The sequence below is a fragment of the Nanorana parkeri genome, unplaced genomic scaffold, assembly GCF_000935625.1.
Source record: "Nanorana parkeri isolate BGI_ZX_2015 unplaced genomic scaffold, ASM93562v1 scaffold127, whole genome shotgun sequence".
Classification (NCBI taxonomy): Eukaryota; Metazoa; Chordata; class Amphibia; order Anura; family Dicroglossidae; genus Nanorana; species Nanorana parkeri.
Genome location: NW_017306395.1, coordinates 121,548 through 146,284, shown reverse-complemented (window position 1 = coordinate 146,284; position 24,737 = coordinate 121,548). Strand labels below are relative to the sequence as shown.

The 24,737-nt window shown below is 40.7% G+C and overlaps 1 protein-coding gene across 1 annotated transcript in view; it reads right to left on the bottom strand.

The window, feature by feature from the left end:
• CUZD1 (CUB and zona pellucida like domains 1) overlaps positions 1–22,386 on the bottom strand; it is a 30,719-nt gene extending 8,333 nt beyond the window's left edge. Inside the window, exons 1-6 of the mRNA XM_018553664.1 lie at positions 22,350–22,386; positions 13,748–13,877; positions 10,741–10,943; positions 3,319–3,466; positions 1,349–1,560; positions 31–203 (exon numbers count right to left, since the gene is read on the bottom strand). Coding sequence (XP_018409166.1) covers positions 31–203; positions 1,349–1,560; positions 3,319–3,466; positions 10,741–10,943; positions 13,748–13,877; positions 22,350–22,386 — 903 coding nt within the window. The remainder of the gene's footprint in view (positions 1–30; positions 204–1,348; positions 1,561–3,318; positions 3,467–10,740; positions 10,944–13,747; positions 13,878–22,349) is intronic.
• Between the last annotated feature and the right edge of the window lie 2,351 nt (positions 22,387–24,737).

Here is a 24,737-nt window from a genome sequence, read left to right as displayed (position 1 = left end):
TCCAGAAAGGTGAACACGCTGCATACCTACCTTCTTAACTGTGCCACAGCTGCCGAAGGGCACCTCAAATACAACAGGATTGGCAGAATTAGGAGCACACGTTTTATCATTCAGCGTCAGCTCATTTGCATTGTATCCCAGTGAATCAATGTAATTTGGATTGATGACAACAGTCATCGAGTCTCCAGAGCAAGACAATGAGCCTGGAAATGAGAACATGTGGTCCGATAAAAAATGTGTTTTTTGCATAATCAAAGTTACAATAGAGCAAGATAAAATATCAACAGAATAGTAATCAGCTGCAACTATCTAACCCTTTTTCATTACTGGAAAACTATAGGACGTCGTTTCTAATTGAAACCAACACCCTCTGGGGCATGCATACCTTTGGTCTTTCGATTTTTACATATGCTCTACAAAATATAAAGTGAAGCTCTGTGCTTACCAAAATAATTTTCCTGTAAAAAAATAACATCCATTTTTAAATATTTATTAAAGCAATTCTCCAACAACACTATTAATGTATACTTATGAGATTGGCTGTTCTGTGATTAACTGTCAGGTAGCCAGTATTGCTGACTGCAGCCCTGACTGGCGAGGGTTAATCATCCTGTGTCTTGCTGGCTGCAGCACTAGTCTAGGCAGCTGTGGCCTAATTAATTTAACCACACACCTCCTGCTCTGGGATTGGCCTTGTTGCTGGTGGCACCCTATTTAAGCATCATCAGCCTGTTCCCCAGTGCTTGTGATAGTTCTGGCTATACAAGCTGTGCGCTGTCCCTGCAAATCTTATTTGTCTTCGGTTCTGACCTTGGCCTCTCCCTGGACTATACTTTGCTTTCTGCCAGCCCTGACCTCAGTTTGTGCCTGGATTACCCTTTGCCAGCTGCCCGCCCCGTACCTCAGCTTGTGTCTTGATTACCCTTCGCCTCTGAGTTCCTTCCGAGCTGCTTTTCAGTAACTTCTGAGCCTTCTCTGATTTAATGAATTCTACTGATCTACTATAAGCTCTTTCTTAGCATCTTTCTTCTGAGCTGCTTCTGATTTTCATGCATTAACATTGACATGCCTGTGTGCACAAACCCTAACAATGTGAAATTTTTATTTTGACCTTGTGGCAGGGGATGGTAGCACTGACAAATTATACCAAATAATTAGTGTAGTAAAACATGCTAGAGATTAAAGAAGCCATCAAGTAATTCAGCCCACATTTGCCAAGCCATCACTGAATTATGAGTTTTGGGCAGCTTTCCCTATTATCTACTCCAATATAGTCACCCCATATAGCCTGCTACCAGCATACGTCTGCTGGGAAAGACCATTTTAATTTTTTTCATTTACCACTTACTGTTGTTTGTCTTTGGTATGGCACTGTAGTCAACAGAGAAGCCAAAATACGAGTTGGCGTAATCACCGTTGAACACCAAAGTAAATTCATTGGAAGAAGTCTCCAAATTAGCTACCGTACGACCACACAGCACATCCTTAAGGGGTGAGTCTGTAGTTGGGCCATCATACACAGCAATGAAATCAAATCGGCAGGCAAAATCTGGTTCAACACTGTAGAGAGAATATCAGAGAAGCAAAAGTCACTAAGCCTAAGGTAAAAATGATTGTCATCACTGTTTAATAACTGAAAAACAGTATAGTATTTGTTGCATTAAAGAAACACACATTAAACCGAGGTGTATCTCTGACTACAGGCTGCTATTGGTTATTCCACTTTTCACGCCACCTTCTACTTTCTTTATTAAATTCAAATTTAAATCTTCAAGGGGTGGCAGTACCTGCCACAAACACTGAATTGCAGAAAAAAAAGATTAAAGTTAGGGATGCACCGATATATCGGCCGCCGAAGCATAATGCCGAAAGTGCCATTTTCTGGCCGATACAGCGGTGCATCCATTCTTTCTCTCTTCCCCGCTGGGCGCTGCTCTGTGTCCCAGCAGGGAGGAGAGAAACTGTCACAGGCGGCCGAGCACTGTAAGAGGAGAGTGCTGTGAGCGGCCGGCGTCTCTCCTCCTCGCATCGCTCAGCCTTCTGTGGGTGGAGACAGCCAGGGCTGTCACAGCAGGCTGAGCTCCGCTCGCCCAGCCTCCAGTGACAGCTGTCAGGAAGGAGAGCGGGTATGAACAGTCAGTGATCGCTGAGTGTTTGTATATAATTGAGGACATTGTATGGTTACTATATCCTCAATTATGAATGAATGGGAAGTGATCTACATCACCTCCTGTTCATTCATGATTGTGGTTATACTAAACACACTCTGTCCTTATGTTATGAATGAACAGGAACACTCAGTATACAGGATTTCTGTTCATTTATAACAGGGGCTGAAGAAAAAGGGATTGAGGACTCTGTGTCCTCAATCCCTTTTTCTATTTTAAAAGGGAAATATCAGGGGTCTGTTTAAACCCCTAATATTTCCCTGAAGCACCTAAAAGTAAAGTAAAAAATAAAAACATTTCATAAAAATAAATAGAAATAAAATATAAAAAAATGAAAAAAGTTTATTAAAAAATAAATACAAATAAAATATTTTTTTTTTTGAAAAAGTTAAAATAAAAAACATTTTCCGTTTCGGCTTGACATTTTTTTTAATTTCGGTTTTGAAATGTTCATTTCGGTGCACCTCTGGTGACAATCGCAACATACATTATTAACATTATGACAACTGCATAATGCAACATTAATGGATAAGTTCACCCTTTGCAAAAATAAAAAAAAATGCATAATTAATAATATATAAAAAAATATGCATGTCTTTAATATTTGCATTCAAGCCTTGAAAGCCTTGCAATTGTGATCACTCGATCACAGCTGAAAAGCTCAGGCTTCTGCACATTCTCTCCTGGGCATAGCTCTTTCGGAGGTACGGAGTTTCAGTTAAGAGAGATGAGGGAAGGACGGCTGGACTTCAAACTGCATTAAATCCCCTCATACAGCGTCCAGCCGTCCTTGCTCTAGGTAGATGCAGGAATATGGGCAGCTCTGCCTAGAGTGAGGGGGCCCATACCCTTTGAGCACAGCCTTTCTCTATGGACAGCAGGGTCCTACTTTGCTTAGAAAAGTGAACTGGTAAGTGGTTGTTACCATGCCAAACTGGCCCGTGCAATGCTTAGATGGGCCAGTTCCCCAAATAATATATTTAGTGTGAACAGGCTCAGTGGACAGGCTCAGTCCACCACATGTTCTGACTTGTGTTTACCCGTGCACTCATATCTAGTCTCTAAAGTTCCAAACCAGCAGCTCATCTCTAGTTCCAGCTTTCCATTGCCTAAATGTGTGTTTGCAATATGATATTCATTAATAACTTACAAGATTTCAGTAAATGACAGCTTGGCTTTTGTGTTCTTTGGTGTTGTCACGTGCCAGACACAGTAGGTAAAAGGTTGGTGGCGATCAGGATAATTGGGGCTAGAAATTTTTCCTGAATAACTATTGAGGTTCCCACCACACTTTACAGCTATATAAAATCAAAGGAAAAAAAAATAGGAAAAAGGTGGTCACGCTAGGTCAATTGTTTGTCATGATTATAAAACGTCAACTACAGGAACATTCCGTTTTTTAAGATATACATGTAAATGAAATCCTTGTTCCAAATATACATTCTTTTTAAACTGCATGTAAACGAGGGAGGTATTCTGAAGTCTTAACATACCTTCTATCCTTGGATGACAACGCCGCTCCTCCATAGATACAGTGCAGTGAGTGAGCATTGTCACCCTAGGAGAAGAAGTGTGTTACGGACATGATGACCAGGTAATAAGTAAAAGCAAATAAGGCGGAAGATATAAAACTAATGCAGCCATCACATTTAAGGACTGGTAAGCTGCAACATATTACATTTTTGTTCTTGGATTTCAGCATGCTTTAAAGCAAGGGGTGTTGAATAATGCTCAAATGCAAAGCTCCTCTTAGTGGTTGATCTACAAATCTCTATGTTTAATACAATAAGAAGAATATGGAAGAGCAAGAATTTCAAAATGTGAGTCTGATCAAAAATGACTTTAAGTTAACTACTAAAATAATAACTCAAAATATGTGCTCACTGAGAATACAGTAGATTTTGCCTTTTATATCATTGCATTTACAGGTCAAACTCAAATAATTAGAATATCGTGCATAAGTTCATTTATTTTACTAATGCAACTTAAAAGGTGAAACTAATATATGAGATAGACTCATTACATGCAAAGCAAGATAGTTCAAGCTGTGATTTGTCATAATTGTGATGATTATGGCTTACAGCTCATGAAAACCCCAAATCCACAATCTCAGAAAATTAGAATATTGTGAAAAGGTGCAATATTCTAGGCTCAAATTGTCCCACTCTAATCAGCTAATTAAGCCATAACACCCGCAAAGGGTTCCTGAGCCTTTAAATGGTCTCTCAGTCTGGTTCAGTAGGAATCACAATCATGGGAAAGACTGCTGTCCTGACAGTTGTGCAGAAAACCATCATTGACACCCTCCATAAGGAGGATAAGCCTCAAAAGGTAATTGTAAAAGAAGTTGGATGTGCCTAAATTGCTGTATCAAAGCACATTAATAGAAAGTTATGAGGAAGGGAAAAGTGTGGAAGAAAAAGGTGCACAAGCAGCAGGGATGACTGCAGCCTGGAGAGAATTGTCAGGAAAAGGCCATTCAAAAGTGTTGGGGACTTTCACAAGGAGTGGACTGAGGCTGGAGTCAGTGCATCAAGAGCCACCACACACAGACGGATCCTGGACATGGGCTTCAAATGTCATATTCCTCTTTTCAAGCCACTCCTGAACAATAAACAACCTCAGAAGCGTCTTACCTGGGCTAAAGAAAAACAGACCTGGTCTGTTGCTCAGTGGTCCAAAGTCCTCTTTTCTGATGAGAGCAAATTTTGCATCTCATTTGGAAACCAAGGACCCAGAGTATGGAGGAAGAATGGAGAGGCACACACTGCAAGATGCTTGAAGTCCAGTGTGAAGTTTCCACTGTGTTGATTTGGGGAGCCATCTGCTGGTGTTGGTCCACTGTGCTTCATTAAGTCCAGGGTCAACGCAGCCGTCTACCAGGAGATTTTGCGGAATCTCAGCGGAATCTCCACAGCCTGATAGCTTCCATGCCACGCCGCATTGAGGCCGCATTGAGGCAGTAATTGCTGCAAAAGGGGCCCAAACCAAGTACTGAGTACATATGCATGCTTATACTTTTCAGAGGTCCGATATTGTTCTATGTACAATTCTTGTTTTATTGATTGCATGTAATATTCTAATTTTCTGAGATTGTGGATTTGGGTTTTTCATGAGCTCAATTATGACAAATCATGGCTTGAACTATCTTGCTTTGCATGCAATGAGTCTATCTCATATATTAGTTTCACCTTTTAAGTTGCATTAGTGAAATAAATGAACTTTTGCACGATATTCTAATTATTCGAGTTTCACCTGTATGTATTTAGTCATTCTGTTAGTAAACAATATAACATCATTATGTATTATATAAAACAGAAATATAAGCAAATAAATAAATTGTCTTAATGTTCAGCTCAAAGCACCTAATAACTTATTTAACCAAACTATTTGAAAAAAGAAACAGACTTTTGTGTTAGCCATTTTCACGTATCTGGTGACTTCATTGTTTATCTACCCTAGCAACTGAGCCATCTAGAAATCATCATAATTATGGGAATTATGCTTTTTCTGTCGCTAAGACTGTATATGACTACCTCTGGCGCTGCTTTCTTCATTTTTTGTTAATTGCCTTGCTTTCTGGGACTATAGAAGCTGCCTACAGGTTTTCCCTTTAACGGCATCCAACCATTATTTTTTCAATACAAGACCATCCAACGATCCGACCATGACTACTTCCATAGAGGATCGCCATAACAGAAGAACCAACCTATTTAATTAATTCATTACCAAGGACTTTTCTAAAGTTAATAAACCTAATATACCACCTCAGATTTCTTCGGAAAATTATTCCACTAAACCTATGATCAAAGCATTTTATAGTTTGAAAAATACATTAGAAAAAGAAATGCTTCACTGGTGGGATGCGGAAACCCTTAAGCATTATCTTAAGGCCAAATTGATCCCCAGAGGACTCCGCATCACTAAACAGTGCAGCTTCCTTGATCCAGATCTTAGAAAGACATGGGATGAACAAGCTCTTAATTGCTCTGGCGAGTGGATAGCTTTGATAGTTAAACAGAGAAAATGACTACTTGAGAACACAAGAGCTAAAATTGTCACACTCACCGAGCAACTCAATGAGTATCATAATCATCCCAGTTTTTCGGAATGGGATTCTTCCATCCACAATAAGATCTTAAAATTTGAAAAAAACTCTGCTCGATAAAAAACTAGGGAAATTCGAGAGGGATCAGGATGACTACCAGGGCGGCAACATCTTCACTTGGAAGAGACATATGAACCCTGGCTCTCGTCCTGTATCCACTAGACAACACACACAACGGCCCATAAGGGAAGCCAACAATCAACATAGGTCTGACTATAGGTTGCAGCGTCTTCCTCGATCCAGGGAGACGACTCAGCCCCGACCTATGAGACCCCCTCCTCACGGAAACAGTTGGCAAACAGCCAGATCACAACGATCACTATACACACACCCACACCATCAGGAACATCTTCCAACACATCCATTTCATGCACGCGATAAACATTTGATGACCTGCTCCAGACCACCATCCCCTGTAGCCCCTAGGGCAAATCCTAAATCACCAGTTCGTCCCCATGCACAGTCACATCCCAGACCCTATATGGATTCCAATAGGAGGACAAGTCTCATTAACACTCCTCGCAAGATTTCCACCATTCATCGGGGGTCCTCTACGCCAGGTCCACGATCTTCAGATATTTTAGATCGGGACCTGAAGAACGATGTTATCACTTCCCCAGTAGCCTTTCGGCCGCTGCCCTACATTCCCACGCATGGCAATAATTCATGGGCGTTTCCGCAGTCGATGAACAAGAAATATTATTGGAATGGAACAAAGTAAGGGCCAGACCTAAACATTATAGCCGTAGCGAAGGGACTGTCCTCAAAGATGCTGGATCTTTTTTGTCCTTGGCACACACCCCCAAAGTACGAAAAAAGAAATGGTAACCAAACCTAAAAGGAAAAGAGGCTGTAGAGCCGGACGAGAGGTCCAGCAAAAAAGGGAAAAGAAGTCCTTAGCCACTGTTGCCCCAAACTACGATACTATAAAAATTTTCAATCTATCCTCTCACCCTCTGGATGAGATAGAAAAATCAGTCCTAAGAAAAGGACTTAGTTTTGCTCCCAATTCCTCAACCAATGAATTCTCAATTTTTTTAGACCTTCACAGGTTTATACGAAAACTCACCCTCCACCGACATTTTATCATAAAAGATTCAAAGATGAAAAATGCCCTATCAATAGAGAGTGAAGGTGCCTTAGGGCCAGACCCTGACCCTGATGAACAGGCACTTGGAAGAATTATGGGATGGTCGAGCATCCTCTTTCGAATGGTGCCCCAATTTTGATCCCAACATCAGACATACCAATTTTAGACCACAGTCAATTTTTTATCCTCACCACTCTACAGGGAATTTTCTTCCCACTTTTTATCAGTTAGTTTATACAGATTTTAAAAAGCTTTGCTCTACAGAAAGTAAGAGACCAACGAATCTAAGCCCAAAAGAAAAAGTGGCCATTAAACAACTCAGTAACAATATGGATCTAGTTATCAAACAGGCAGACAAGGGTGGAGGTTTGGTCATTTTGAATAAAGAGGATTACGTTACAGAGGCAACTTGACTATTGTCAGATAAATCCACTTACCTCCCCCTAAAAAGTAATCCAACCAGTGAATATAAGAACATCTTGGAGGATTTATTAAAATGTGCATTATCCCAAGGCATTTTAACCAAACCAGAATGTAATTTTCTATTCATCAAACATCCTTGTATTCCGTATTTTTACTATATCCCCAAAATCCATAAGGACCCTGTCAGACCTCCGGGTAGACCTATCATAGCAGGCATGGATAGCCTGACTTCAAATCTTGCCAGTTACATAGACCACTTTTTACAGCCACTGGTCACTGAATTACCCTCCTATGTCAGGGATTCTGGACACATTTTAGAAATTTTAAAAAACTATGAATGGAAAGAGGGTTATTGTTGGGCATCGCTAGACGTGGCTTTGTTATACACGTCCATCGAACACCAATTCGGATTACAAGCGGTACAATATTTTATGACCCAATCAGGAGATTTTAATTCTGAACAGGCCAATTTTATTATCAAAGCTATCGAATTCGTTTTAACTCACAATTACTTCACGTTTTTAGATACTTTTTATATTCAACTAAGAGGCACTGCCATGGGAGCTAGTTTTGCACCTTCCTATGTGAACTTATTTATGGGGTATTGGGAAAAATTTTATATTTGGTCCCATAACCCATTCGGATCGAATTTGGTCTTATTCGCCAGATATATCGACGATATTATTATAATTTGGGATGGAACAGATGCAGAATTTCTAGCTTTTGTGGATTACTGCAAAGACAATCCCTTTAAACTCGACTTTACCTTTGTCATGGATAAATGCAGCCTTGTGTTTTTAGATTTAGAGTTGGGGGTAGATGACACAGGTACGATTTCCTCCAAAACGCATTTTAAACCGACTTCGGGTAACTCCTATCTCCATGCCAGGAGTAACCACCATCCCAGGTGGATAAAAAATGTCCCAGATGGACAGTTTGGTAGATTGAGGAGAACGTGCACCTCTCACTCTGACTATGAGGCATTGGGAGCAATACTAATCAAGAAATTTACAGACAAGGGGTATAATACAAAGATAATTGAAGAAGCTTACAATAAACACTTGGTCCCCATCCCCAAAAAGGTACGAAACGAGGGTAACACCTTTAAGTTTAACTTCTGCACACAATATAATGATGATGCCTTTCGGATTTCCAAAATACTCAAGAACCACTGGCGAATACTTAAAGAAGATCCTGTGCTGAAACAATCTCTCCCAAATCGGCCCCTTGTCATATATAAGAAGCCCAAGGACCTCCGCAGCCTAATATCTCCCGGCAGACTAAAAACCATTCATGAGATCTATTGATATGGTTTTTAGATTTATAGGTTTTAAAGTATTTATATGATCAGTATGACCATTACTATGATCGATGTGTGTTCAATATAAGGATCCTGTATATATTTGTCATAAAGATACAGGTTATAATAGCACGTTTAAGGATCATTATGGTCATTATGGTGACTCAGGAGATCTTTAGCTACTGTGGCCTTTAGAAAGATATGTCCTTACAGAATAATAGCCTTTAGTCTCGTCCTGCTATCATCCCGGCTGTAAGATATGGTTATATCTACACTTGTCATTTGGCGGCAGTCCGACAGAGACACAGGTAATACAAACACTCCACTCGGTTTTCCGCAGCTCTCATTGGCCGGGAGACCGAGGTATCGGGCCACTGAAAAAGTCCATATTCTAATGAGGCTAATGCAGCCCGCCCACTCCCCACTCGGACATCGCCCATTCATTCTATTGAGCCGTATCCTCTCAGGAGCTCTGTCTCCCTTTATAAATTCAAATTCATTGTTTATCTACCCTAGCAACTGAGCCATCTAGAAATCATCATAATTATGGGAATTATGCTTTTTCATCTTATTGTTATCAATGACCCAAATAGTCTTTAAATTACATTTTGGGAATATTTAGCTCCAATTGGAGTCCTTTACACAAGCACCAAATATGTGAGGAGAAGAAGACAACAACATTCCAACAGATTGCAAGACTCTGGGAGACAAAGTCATGCCTTTGACTCTCAGGGGTTGATTTACTAACCTTATAAACACACCACGAACATGTATACACCTCTGTAGTGTGTTCCCTCCCAGCATGATCTATGGGTGGAATCTAAACACCTTTGTAGTGTGTACACACCCAGCAGGTGTGTTGTGCAAAGCCAAGCATGAATTGCAAGGTGATGTTGTGTAAATTAGCTCTATGTTGTGTTGCTTGCGTTGATGAATGCAGGAATGTAAATGCATGAGCTAACCATTTTTGTCTAAACTGTGAAGCAGCATTATATATGCATCATGTGCATGATTTTTCCATATATGGCATTAGTGGAAATATGCTTTTAGAGACTTTTTGGTTGATAAATACGTTTTGCTGTGTAAAAATCACACGCACCTAGTGCGTGCGTGTGTTTAGGTTAGTAAATCACCCCCTCAGAGTCTTGCAATACCTTGTGGGATTTGTAGTTGGACCACAGCTGAAGGGACAAAGTTTGCCTACCCCTGCCCTGGGACATGACTACAGAACACATCTCCCTCTTCTCTTCGCCATGGCATAGGAGGGGTTGTGTTGTTTTAGTCCACGAAGATAGTTGGAAAAAAATGTTAACTGCCTGTCTGGATCCTAGTTGGGGAGGTTCACCCTCACTATTGGACATGGTGACCATTGTCTCTGGGATACTAATGACAATTCTGAAACTGCCACATAAGCAAAGGGTGACCCTTCCAATGAAGACCACTCTTTCGGTGACAACTATCTAAAATGGAATATCCCTTGATTTGAAGAGATCTTCTCCTACTTTATGCTGGATAGGAAGTGAATTGAACTCTCCTCAATGGGACACAGATACAAAAAAAAAAACCTGACAGTGGTTTCTTTCAACCATGTCCCATACTATACAAAAAATATTATTTACTGCAGGAGATTGTTGTGCATTGATCGACTTACTATTTGCAGGAGTGACGGAGTAATAAAGGAAGTATACAGTCCTAGTAAGTGAAGCTGAGTTACTGAACACCCTGACATACACTTTGCCCGGAGATTCAAACGTAGTAATCTTAGGAGAGTTCGGACACAACACTCCCAGCACTCCGAAATCTTCATCCAGTACAGTGACGTTCTCCTGAGAACAGTCTGCGGATGGATTCAGCCTGCGAAAGAAGAACATTGACATTATCATAAAAGCAAATTTGTTAAAGTGTATATACTGTATAAATATATATACTGTATATATACTGTATAAATATATATATATATATATATTTATACAGTGTATATATAAATATATATATATGTATGTATACATATACACACAGACATATAAAACCTTTTTTTCCTTTTGGATAGTTTTGGTTAGAGTATATTATTAGAGAGATTTACTTTCTCCTCCTGTCTCGGAAACACAACAGGAAGTTGGAGGAAATCTCACAAATTCCTCTCTTAGATATTGTCCCTGGAACACGTATCCCCAATAGAAGATTCTAAAATTATTCGGAGGTTTGTTGCCTCCAAATCTGAAACAGCAGAATTATTCATTTCATCAAACGAAATGAATGAAAAGTTTTTTCCCTTTTTATTTGTTTCGTCCAAAATCAATGTTTATGCCGTACACATGTCTAATATTTGCCAAATGAACCTGAAGAGTTATTCATGAATTCTTGAATCCCAGTACTTGCAAACCAGAATCTTCTGATCTGTCTTGCAGTGCTATGGTTACCTAGGGCTTTGGGGAGCTACCCAAACTATTTCCTCCAGAATTTTTTTTTTGTAGTTCTTTGCTCTTCTTCCTGCTTATGTGATAAAAGTAGAGTGATTACAGTTTAAATCTAATGCTGATTTTTTAGCCCAGCCATGGCTGTATTTTCCATAGTGGAACTGGTGGGTTAGTGTCTAGAGCAGCAGGGTTAGAGGGGGAGAACCAAACCTCCAATTACTGTATATCTATTTCTATTGAGGTAACAGGCCTTCAGGACAAGGGGGTGTAGGGGATATTGAGAGGCATCAGAACTACTGTATAGTTAACAAAGCTTGAAACATCTCTTTATCTTGTTTGGTGATATGTGCAGCTGACAATTAGCAGCGTGCTGCCACCAATAGCACATTCTAGCATTAGACTTTATTAAAATTATGGCAAGGGACAGAACTTGTATAAAAGGATGTCATAATTCAGGAGTGTCTAGGGCAAAATGATATCTAAATACAGCCCTGAACTTAGAATGGGAGGAACCAGTTTCATTTTGATATCATACCATTGCAGAGTCTTAAGAAACTTGGTTGACCTTGAACACCCTATTATTAGCCTCACTAGAAGGGAATGAGGGATGAGCTCAAAATCAGAATGAACTGAGCTCCTTTTATCACGGAAGTGCCATGGGCACTTCCACCCAATCAATTGCAGGCCCGGCATTCCCTACCCCTCAGTTCCATGTAAACAAAGGGATGGGATGCTTGTGCTGACCTCATAGGGCCACAAAGCCATATTAGGTAAATGTAATTTACCAAATATAGGCATGAAACCATATAAGGTCAATGACGTCACTGCATCCCACCCCTTTGCTTGCGTCAAGTTGCAGGTGGAGAATTCCCTGCCTCCAGCGGAGAGGCAGTAACCTTCTCCAAAAAGTCCCGCAAAATGAATGTGATACCACGATCAGGAAGTACATGCTTGGCGGACGCTGGATTTGGTGCTGTGTTTGACCGGCCGGTTATTGCTGTTTTAAACTGTGAGTTTTCTATGTTTTTTTAAATAAACGTGTATACTTGCCACACCATGAGGAGTTTTTCTTTTATGATCCCACAAATGCTCGAGTGATGGGATACTGCCGGATAGAATACCTTGAATGTGGACGCATAGAATCATCTACACTGTCTATTTTTCACAAACAGTGGGGTGAGTGCGCACCCCAGAGGGGGATTCGTGGACACTTGCACAGCGGTGTTGAAATATTTCTGTCTGAGCTTCAATTTTTTTTACTTTGGATTTTCCACATTATCATCACAATTGAACTTTATTTTGATGAACTTTATTTTGATGAACTTTATTTATTTTGATGAATTATCACTGACTATTGTATAGGATTTGATTAATTTGGCTGTTATATAGCTACACAGCGGATTTTATGAGGCACTTGTTTCCTAATTAAGGAATTGTTTAATAATTAAGGATATTGCTATGTTAAGACACTAGGATCACCCAATATTGTTTGTATTTTTATTTGTTTAAACACAACTTTTTCACATTTGTATATCCCTGAAAAAGGGATTACACTTTACCCATTGTAGGGATTTTAGCACGTTAATAGATGTGTAACACATAAAACACCTACAGCGCTGCACACTCATTATTTTATTGTCGTTAAAAACTATAGCGCAGCAGCTTTAACACTTAACCCTTCCATAAGCGCAGATTTCAAATTTTTTCAATACTTCCCATATGCCTTGTAGATTCTGAGAAAGAAGAAACTCATCCAGAAGTTTCTTGAATTTGACAATCAATAAGATTCAGACTTCCAGTTTTTATCTTTCATTATTTAGTCCAGGTTTAAATCTAATTTTTCAGGTACAACAGTCTTATTTTAGCCACTTTGGCCATGGACACTGCCATGTGTCCATTATACATCAAGATCAACCAGTTATTGATATATACTTAAGTGACCCACAGTATGTCATTGTATAAAATAAAGTACCAAGACTGGGTTTATAAATCTCATGACATTAACAAAAGCACTGGTGTGACTAATCATATTTCAGCTTTCACCACAGTAGAACAGTCAGAAGAATGAAAAATGCTTGCTTAGATGTCTTCCTAAGGGAGCATAGTAATACAGGGCTATGGAAACAAATCCTTGGAGGCTCACACACACACACACACACACACACACACACACACACATACTGTAGGTTGACATGTAACTAGTTTACTATATTATGCACAATATAATGCTGTTTTTCTTACTCGAGCATAGAGAAGATTACTCTGGTGGTCTCATTGGCCGGCCTCACTATGTTCCAGGTACAGTCATTGTCTCCAGTAACTTGAATCTGGACAGGTTTGTATGCATCTGAAAAGCTGCTTCCACATCGTGCTGCATTAAAAAAAATTATGACAAATTAGTCCATGCTAAAATGATAATTTGGCTTTCAGGTGGAAGCTGGTGGACTAAATCACCCGCCAGTTTAATGTATTTCTGGATTTCTGGTGGCTAGACATCTTACACCTTAACCCATGAAATCTCTGATGGATATTTGATCTATTTTGTATTATGGAAAATGCAGTTCTGAGAATGAGGCTACAACCCAGGATTGAGATGCTTCAGTGGGGGAACGAGGGTGGGGGAGCTTACTGCAGGGTCTCCGAGGGTTATTCAGAACCCAGTGAGTAACATAACATAGAATCTCTGACAACAACGTTGGAGTGTTGTCATGTTGTTACTACTACCTGCATCTCCATTGTAAAGATTCACTGTTGGGGCTGATAACATTGATATCTATACAACTTTGATATAAAACTGAGGGATTTACAGGGGGGATGTGTGATGTGATGTTCAGGTAGTGTACATGAAATATTAAATTAGAGGTGGGAGCAAGGTCTAGACCCAGATACTTAGTTAGTAGGTGCTATGTATGGCCTAGGTTCAGCAGCTACCCACAAAACAGGATACTCCCTGAATACAGGGTTCATGCTGCTTGAAAAATCTACATGTAGTTGAACCAGAAGGAGCGCCAAACTCATGTTTTAGGGGTCCAGAAACATATTTATTAATTCCACAAATGGCAAAGGATATGATAACGCAGTCAATATGTTTTGGGGGCCAAACAATTCCCCTTCATCAGGGCTTAAGCAACTTGTCACAGAGCCTGAGCTGAGCTGAGCACAGAGCTCGGAGCCTGAGTTTATGGGTCAAAGCCAGGAGCAACAAGTACATTGCTTGTCTATATTAGATGGCCATGCAAAATCTGATGAAGGGGAGCTGATTGGCCCCTGAAACATGTTGGCTGCCTTCTGTTATCCCATTGCAACTATTGCAATGATTTTAGCAAAATTCTTCCTGTCTCTGTTCTGTGAAAATTGCTGATTGCCTTTCTTAAACTGACATTAGTGCCAAAACAGTCCCAGAAAGTGTCTCAACAAAGTTGAAACAGAGGATGCTTCTTTTTTTAGGTTTGCATTTTAGTTTTATTAGGTTTGCATTTGGTAAATACAGACATACCATAAGGCATATAAAAACATAAAAGAAAAGAAAAAGGAAGGAATTAAGGCATCAGACATGTAGTATAAACAGTAGTATAAAGGATACTGCAAACAGCGTACCCAGCCGCAATTTTAAATCTTACAGCAATACAGGAATATAGGAAGTCTTCAGTATACATCTTTGATCAGAAGGATGTGACTAATTCAATACGAAGGCGAACATAGAGAGAAAAAAAAAAAACGTTCGTAGTGGCAAACTGGGGGTGGGCCTAATGCTAGTAGTGGGTCAATTTCTCATGGAGGGGTGTCCAGACAGAGAGAGAACACTATACCTACGAGAGTATATGGGGGAATGGAATACATACATGACATATCTAAAGAAATTACCACAGTATAGTCATCTAGTTTGAACCAAGCATCTGGGGTCCGATAGCCAGCTGGACCATTGGGAGGTGAAGAGATGAGTGGTAAGATTGGCTTTAGCATAGAGGAATTCAAAGTGAGCATGAGTATTTAGGATGACATTTCGCAGAAGTGGAGTTTCAGGCTGTTTCCAGGCTCTTGCGATAGCAAGGCGAGCGGCAATGAGGACATGAGATATCAGGATGCATCTTTTTTGATTACCAGATCTGTGCAGGCTTCTGGGAATAGTACTGATCCATTCAGTAAATTCAGTTTGTGAGGGGTGTTCTATAACACACCATCTACAGAATAGGAGCTGAGAATATTCACTCAAAAAAACTGTGTAAATGTTCACTTATGTTATCCAATCACGGGAAAAACAGCTGCATTTGACTGGGTATTTAAAGTGAACAGGAATTTGCTTTTCACATGATTGAAAAGTGAATTTTCAAACAATATTCTATGTTCCTTCGGTGAATCAGCCCTATTATTTACACAATGTTATACAGAATACCCCTCATAAATGTCTGTTTTTGTGAGTGAAGAACTTCTGGTAAATCATCCTCATTGTTTCTGATTTGTCATACTGCAAGGAATGCATTTACATTTTTTGTTAAATTCAGAAAATCATGGCTGGCTATGATTTCAGATGGAAATGGAAAAAATTAATAATATTGAATTACAAAATGGATTTGAGAGTAATTATATGTGGTCGAAATCTTCAGTATTTTCTGTGAAAGTGGAATATTTCTATAACTATACTCAGTTTTGTATTTCCTGAAAAATGCATTCTTACTCAAGAATAATATGACAGTAATTTCTGCAAGAAAGTTGTTTGTAATTTACATTTAGCAACTAGAATAATAACCCAAATTATACATTTCCATACCTTCAGGCAGGACAGCCTTCTCTTCTGCTAGGGAAGAGGTGCAGAGTAGGAGCAGGGCTATTAGGGGCCCCACTGGAGACATCTTGGAGAAGATGTTAGTTAAACTTTGCATGAATGTTGTGTAAAGGAAAAATACATTATTATATATATGTACAGGTCTCCAGATCTGACCCAACCTTTGCAAGTTTTCATTGGATCACTTGGTAGCAGTCACAGATGGCAATTCTCATTGTCTATCATGCGGCTAGCAGAACGAGGGGCGTATAAGGGAAACTAACACCTGCTCGATTCTCATGCGTGTCCTGGAGTAAACATTTGGCCAAAAAACAAAAAGTAGAGGATGTATTGTACAGTCTAATGTAATCTTTAAGATAGAGAAGTTTAAAAGAGGTTTTTCCGCCTCCAGTTGTTGATACTTCAGTTGAACACTGTCATTTAGGATATATGTACTGTCTCTTAAAGGAGTTGTAATGTCCCAGCATATACTATCTGTGACGGAATGCACCGTCACTGTGCTAGTTGGAGGGGGCTGCAGGCCGGCCTCTTACCCACCGATTATGGCCCAGCAAGAAAACAGGAGATTTTGGGGCTAAATGTACATTTTATATGCAGACAGTGACTGTTGCCCTCTGTGAAATATATGTTTTAAAATGGTGGAGGACAAGGACTTGGCCACATGGGTTGTCTATTCAAAATGGAGACTTAATTAAGTGAAGTCAGTTGCATAGCTTTCCCCCCCCCCTGTTATCTGATGCTCACCCTATTGTACTGTGACTGTGTATGTAAATGTCTGATTCCCTGTGTAAGCTGTTATCTGTGTTTGTCATGAGGGGGAAGGGAGGGGGGGGGTTGTAGCCCTCCCAGTGTCTCTAAAGTGAATGTCCTTTGTTTAATAAAGCAGTTGCTCTTTCTATGTTGAACCTTCAACATGAGTTTTGCCTCGTGATTGGGGGTTAGGGGCTGGTTACTGCCAATCTGCTGGCTGAGAGAGGGGTTTGGCGGGCAGGAGACGCTCTTTGGCGGAGGTACCCAGAAGGGGTACCAGGCGGTCCGTCACATTGGTGGCATATAACATCAGCATTGTAATAGGAATACATACTAGAGATGTTTTTGATAATGCAATCAAAGCTTACTTACTAAGTGCACTAATTCTTTTATTGAGTCAATAATTTATCACATTTGCACTGCTGCTTACTTTAACAGGGCTATTCACAAAAGGGTGAAGAGTTTGGAGAAGGCAGGAGAAGTGAATAATGTAGGACAACCAGAGCCGGCGCTACCATATAGGCAGGTCAAGCATCTGCCTGAAGGCGCCGGTGGGGGGACGGGGGCTGAAAGATGCAACCGGGAGGGGGCCCCTTTAAGTCGGTCGCCGCGGCGGCGATCACACCTCTTTGCGCTCTATAAAAAAATTATAAAAAGTTAAAGATGGGCGGGGAGCGCAAAAATGAAATGCACCTTCGCCTGTGTAGGCAAAAATCCTTGCACCGGCACTGAGGACAACATAACTGAACTGGTAAGTGAGCTGAATTGGAGAATTTTTCCAAATTGGCTATGTTGTCCTAGATTGTTCACGTCTCCTGCCTTCTCCAAACTCTTCACCCTTTCGTGAATAACCCTGTAAGTTTAGATTTAATCCAGCCTAAAAGCAGCCGGTGGCACGATGGTGTGGGGATGTGACCAAAGGCAGCTTTTTATACGCAGTCTGATCGGAACATTCCTTAGACATTGATCTTGTGGTCTCTTACTGACAAGCGTGACTTATATTTTATAATTGTGAGTATTTTTAACCGTTTTTATTATTCAAATAAAAAAAGATTTCACACAAAGAGGTGGCGCTTTGTTGCTTTTGTCTTTTATGTATCTGATGAGAACCCCAGAGTCTCTTTGACGATCAGCCTCTCCAAAAGCTGTGAATATTTTACAAGAAAGACTACTCCTGAAGGATTGTGTGACGGTAGTCATTAGCGCCAAGAGACAAATTGATTTTTTCTCTAACGATACGCATGTTTACACTTAACAGAATGTACGTTAACAGATCGCAAAAGTGAAAATCCAGCCATAGAGTTCCAGGCAGTCTAAGCAGCGTATTTACAGGGGTACATATGGTGTGACCCCCCTCTGATGATTTCGGTGAAATAGCAGAGGGCTTTTCTTGCATCTTAAAAGTGCTTTAAACTCTCACACGTAACAATCTAAAAATTTCCCTATGAGGAAGGAATAGGTTGGGGGATTTATTATTGCAGAGAATTTGCTGTTCTTGGAGTATTTTGAAAGGCTTTAGATCTACCAACGCTTTAGAGCGAGTGCCTGCTTCATTAGATACAATTTGATTTGCTAGGTTAGGTATTCCTCCTATTACAGAGGGTTGGTAAGCCTAATGGGGATTGTACAAACACTGCACAGTCAGTTTGTAATGTGTATGGTGCGCTTTAGATTTTGAACTGGAAGACTTGTTTTTTTTCAGGCAAACCAGACTGAAGTTGCATTGGGATTTTGTTAAGGAGATAAATAGTTCTTTCTGGAGTTCTAGCTGAGTTTTACATGGTCTATTGCAGCCAGATTTATCAAGTTATTTGCGTGCTGCTGGCTAGGACTATAGCTCCTTTCTTATGATTTTGTGCTGTGATACCTCTTTATAATGCTCCAATGTGGTGAGGACTGCAGTGGTTTAGAGAGAATTTCTTAGAACTAATGAGCATACAGGTCTACAGCTCACAGGATCCAGCACCTTCAAGAGGTCAAGATATTGGCAACTATAGTGATTTATTTGGTGGGACAGTATGGATGTTTGTAGCTGAATCTTGGCGCCATTCAAAGGTTAGGTTGTGTCTCAATGTAGCATTTGTTTAAATATATCTGCATCATCCTATTAAGTGAGACTAAAAGAAGCAGAAGCACGTTTTTGGGATCCACCTTGCTTTGTGTCCTATGCAGTTCATGAAACACCAGAAGCAGTTAAATCTGATTATTCTACCGTCCTGACCTGGATGAGAATATATAATCTCCAAGTATTTGAAGACCTTGAGATATGGAAGTAGAACGGTTTGCTATCCGCCAGGCTCTAGTTTGATTAGAAGTTCAAACAAATAACTTCCAATTTACAACCACAGAGTAAAGGTCAGCTCTGGATTTAGTATTAACAGCAACCAGGGCTGCCGATATCCGTGTACACAATCAGTTTCAGGCAAGAAATAGAATATTTATGGAAAAACGATCTTCACAAGTTCAAGATGCAAAAACTTTCATGCTCATATTTTGTATTTTTCTAATGAGCAGTATTTTAATATTTTGGTGTTTGTTATTGTACATTTGTTTTTATGTTTACTAGTTTATATTAGACCTCAGCGTATTGGAAACTCACGTTTGCTGCGCATTTCTTACCGCATGGTTTTACCGCGATTTGCCGTAAAAGAAACGCGCGTCAAACGCGAGTTTCCGAGGGGGTTATCCGGCAGATAACAGCGGGATACGGTCGTCAATACGCCCCAAAGAAGCTCGTGTACTTCTTTGGGCGTATGGCGTTTTACCATGCGATCGAACGGGTGGTAAAGCAGGCAGGTGAGAACCATGCCCATAGGCTAACATGGGTTTTCACCTGTTGCGCGTTTTACCGAGCGTAGGAACGCGCGGTAAAACGCTCAGGTGTGAACGGGGTGTTAAAGAGAAGATATTTATGATAAATTTATTCGGGCATCTCAAGTTTTTGAGTCAAGTTTTTGAGTCATCTCAAGTTTTGCCTGTCACACCCGCCTTGCTTTCCGGGCTCTGCTCCCCCTCCTATGGTTCTGGGACTGGCATCTTGGGTATTGGCAGTAAGCGGGGAAGGAGACTGGCAAACATCTGTTCACCGATCTCCTCCCTGGTAAATGGGACTGGAAGCAATGCTGCATCACTTGCAGTCTCTCAGCTGTCATTACTCGGCTGCAGAAGCCAGGCAATAAGCCATTGGAGCATGATCTGTGTTCCAATAGCTTATTTGAAGTGGAAAGGTGACACTAGGGGTCTAATTGACCCCAATGTCACCTTAATGAGTACCTGTCACCACTACCATTTTATCACATAAGGGGCTCGTGATAGCAATTAAAGTCCCCCACCCCCACGAGTGGGATGTAAACATGCGTCAGGTGCACCTACGTATGAAAACGGATATCACATATGTTAGGTATTGCCGTGTGTGTCAGAGTGAGTGCAATAATTCCAGGGGAAATATTTATGGATATCTTTAAACTGATGACCTGTACAGGCTTTTAAAGCCTCACCTATGGACAATTTGGGCTACAGTATTTTTTCGCCATTTCACGGACACACACAATTTTTAATCATGGTATGCTGGGTATATATTTACTTGTTGTAACCTAAAAAATTGGTATTATATTGTGTTTTTGGCCTCTAAAATATACTTAAGTCCTTTTTTTACTACATGTTTGAGTTTGATAATGAGTTGTGCTAATATATGCAACGTAAAAAATTTACATTTGTCATTTTATTTTACAGGGTCTTTCAGAAAATATATAATTTTGGGGGGGTTTTAATGTGGATTATAACATGTGTGCAATAAACGCAAACAAAGGCCTTGGCAACAAAAGGGTTAAAGCGGTGAAATGTATTTTGTCTTTACTTTTTGATTCTCCCCCCAAAGATTTCAGAATCTTCTAGTCATTAGAAATCATTTTTATTTGTCTTTTAATCTCCTGTAATCGGAGTTGTGGAAGATGTTCTTTGTATACATGATAAAGATGGCCGGTAGTTTATAAGCGTCTCCTGAGGTTAGTGTGACTTTGATCTTATTCTCATCTATTCGTGTTTTCACTCGTATTATTTCTGCCTCCCTCTTCCTGGGTTATGAGAAGCATTTTTATCCTTCTGACCAACGTCATTATCCTTATGAAGAGGATGGCAACAAAGCAGAGGACAATCAATGGACCTTTTTGTGTTCTATCATCCCCACACTGTCAGGTATCCATTATCAAAACATGACACCAGATCTGCCTCTCATTCATAGAAGCAGAGTCTCTTACTTAGGTTACAGAATGAAGGTGACGCTTATTATTATACACATATCCATTGGCACTGATCTCTAGATGGTGCATTGTAGGGAGTGAATACGGGCGGGGGAGATTGGTTGAGTTGGACTACTATATCATCTCTGGTTTTTGCTATTTGTTACAGCTGAACTCCACACACATCAGTGAAGCTCGGTATTCACCATTAATTATATTGTATAGATATATTCAGTGTAAGTAGCTGAATTTTACCTGGTATCAGCCTTTTGCATTCTCTGTAGACTGGGAGAGGAAGAAGATTTGGGATTCGGATCCCAAATTCAATTTGGTTCGGGTTTCGGATTCGGACAAAATCCGACTTTTCGTCAGTTTCGGATAAGTTTACGAACGGATATTCCTTACGACTGCCACAGAAAACCATATACAGATATTAATACTAAAACTGAATCTCCTAGACCCGAATGGCATTCGGGATCCGAATTTCTAAATTGCCTCAGCTTTAGTAATATATGTGTATATATGGCTCCCTTGTTGCCATAACGAAAATTCGTATTCAGACCCATTCGGATGGATGAAACCGAAAAACACATCTTATTGGCCAGAAAAGTCACATGTCCGATTCAATTTAGTTTTTAAATAGAATTTGGATGGGATCTAAAATTCGGAAATGGAATTTCATATTCGGATGCATTAGGATTCAGAAAATTTGTCTGAATTTTGATTCGGAACGAAACGAATCGCACATGTCTAGTACACATTGCACACATTTGACACTGTGCTTGTACCTACAAAATAATTATGGACGGCCACAACCATAAACATATCTGCTTAGACACCACTAGTCCCGTACTGACAAAAGCCAAAGCATGTGCGAGGACAAAATCAGTAGCGCACTGACACAACCCTGTAGGTGTCAGAGGGTGACTTGTAAAAGAAGACTGGACTGTACAAGAATAGCATGTATGGCATTCCTTTTCAGTGGTCTGTATCCTCAAACGTCACTGCTTTTCTGCTCCCCACTGATGATGGGATTCCATACTTCTGGGTGTGTAAACTATCAGCCCTCTACCGTTGCACTCTGTGGTTCCTTGTGCTGGGTCATACATCACTACAACACATAGGAGCTGGTAATAGGAACCATGGCATGTGGCCAGAAGAGAAGGTATTCCACCCACCTATCTGAGGAGCAGCAAAGCAGTGATTTTTCAAGTTACCATCAGAAAGGTAATGGATATACCTGATATTCTTTTACAGCCTACTCTTCTTTTTGGGGTTCATTCACATGGGCTATTGGGCTGCTGCGATCAGATGCAGCTAAACACTAACTAAGCAAAACTATGTGCTATCGCCGTATACACACTAGACCAGGCCTTCTTAAACTTTCTCCACTCGTGACCCCTTTTTGGCCGAGGAAATGTTTAAGGGACCCCAACGTCGGTCAGTGTCTCCTGCCTCCCCTAGCGTAAGTCGGTGTCTCTCTCTCTCCCCCCCCCAGCGTGTCAGTGTCTCTCTCGTCTCGTCTTCTCTCCCCCCCAGGCGTCGGTCAGTGTCTCTCTCCTCTTCTCCCCCCAGCAAAAACAATCTAGCTTGGAGCCCAAACCTCCTTGGCCGCCAGGGCCCCTCACGCAAGTACCGGCCATACCCCCCTGATGGCGGTCCTGGCCGGGGACTCGGATCGCGACCCCCCTGTTAACTTGCGGGACCCCACATGGGGTCGCGACCCACACTTTAAGAAGCACTGCACTAGACAACGAGCTCCATCCAGCATCTATGCATCCACAAAACACCGACCCTGAAACAAAATGTCTGTGTCCGGGGCCGGTCAGACACCCTAATTGCATGAAACCGCTCATTTGTTCTTGGGTTTGTTAGAAATACAGCAGCATATACTAATGTACTAATGCAATATGTCTTTTGAGCTGTAGGTGGCGCTGTAGTGCAATGCTAGTCTCTATGTGCATGCTTGACTATGATATACAGGAAGGTGTTTTTTCAATGATGTATTTACACATGTAATGTTTTTCTAAGCAAGTAAAACTTGATTCAGCATTTCTCAAGATCTCAGTGCTTAACGTTAACACATAACCAACAGGGTTTAGATATGTTGTACTTTAACTAGAGCAGGGAAAAAAATCAGGTCTGCCCTGCCAGACAGGGCTATGCTTTGTAGCTGTGCTGCCTCTGTAGTTATATGGCAATGCACTTACATTTATGTTTATTGTGTGTTAGTATAAATAATGTTTGTTACACTGCCACCCAGTGGTCATTAGGTTTATTGCTCCTCTTTTTTCCTGTGTTTCCTCCCCTTGTATAATGTGACACCTCCTCCTTCCTGAGTGTTCCATTCAGCCATTTTCTGGCCACATGTGCACATGAGGAGAGGAAGGCATTATCCTTTTTTGACCTTCAAATGCTGTCATTTCAACCATCTGCTACATCATATTGTCTGCTAGTAACCTGCTGCATTCAATAAAGATCTTTGTGGACGAAAAGTATTTGGTGAGTTCAGCCATCTAATGAAGATTGTCTACAGTGATTGTATCTGCTTATACAGGCCAGGCATAGAGGTCTCAGGAAGGGATACATTGCAAATTCAACAATTAGCAGAGCTGTGTAACTCTCAGAACTGGATCAACAGGCAAACCAGCTCCCTTATGTGTGTTTAGCTGTTTGCCTGGAGTGCAGATTTAATATTCATTTCACAAAGGCGTGCTGATGTTTTGACAGTAATGAAATATCGACTTCAACAATAAATGCAGTAATTGTCCTGTTCATGTGCAATGTCACAGATACCCTCCAGGGATTGGTACAAAGGGCTGACATGAATGGGCCTCTCCTCCCATGACTGTATATTGTCCTCAGGACTTGTATAAAGCTGTATGGGCCGTGTGAACCAGATAAGGAGTACAAGATGCCGCTTTCACCTGTGTGCTTGATTGTGTTATGGATCATGCTGGACAGAGGTAATCTACCAGTAGACGGGATAGAAACCATCTGCTTCTGGTGTAATACCAGCACGCATTTCAATCTGGTGACAGGACAGAGTAGAGTTACATAGTGACAGACAACATGTGTTTTCACTTGTGGGGAATTTCTGGCATGTTTGGAAATCTCTGGATGATCAATTGCCTATTATTGCCCTTTCTATGAAGGAAAGATAGGGAATTGCCAACTTCCGTGTGCTGCATCCATTCATTAGTTAAGCTGGGAGGAAGATGGCAGCGGGTTTTGGAGGTCAGATGATCTGAGTGAGTATGGGCATCGCTATGGGCATCTGCCATGACTGGCTATGGTTGGTGACAGAGGAGGGGCTCTATGGACACTCTTTGTAGTAGTGATAATTATCCTATTCATTGTTTGCATGTTGGATATATAAAATTGCATAACATTCTCTGGATGTATGATGGAGTTTTGGAAAATTGGCAGCTGCTGAGCACCCCCCCCCCCTCCCCCCCCT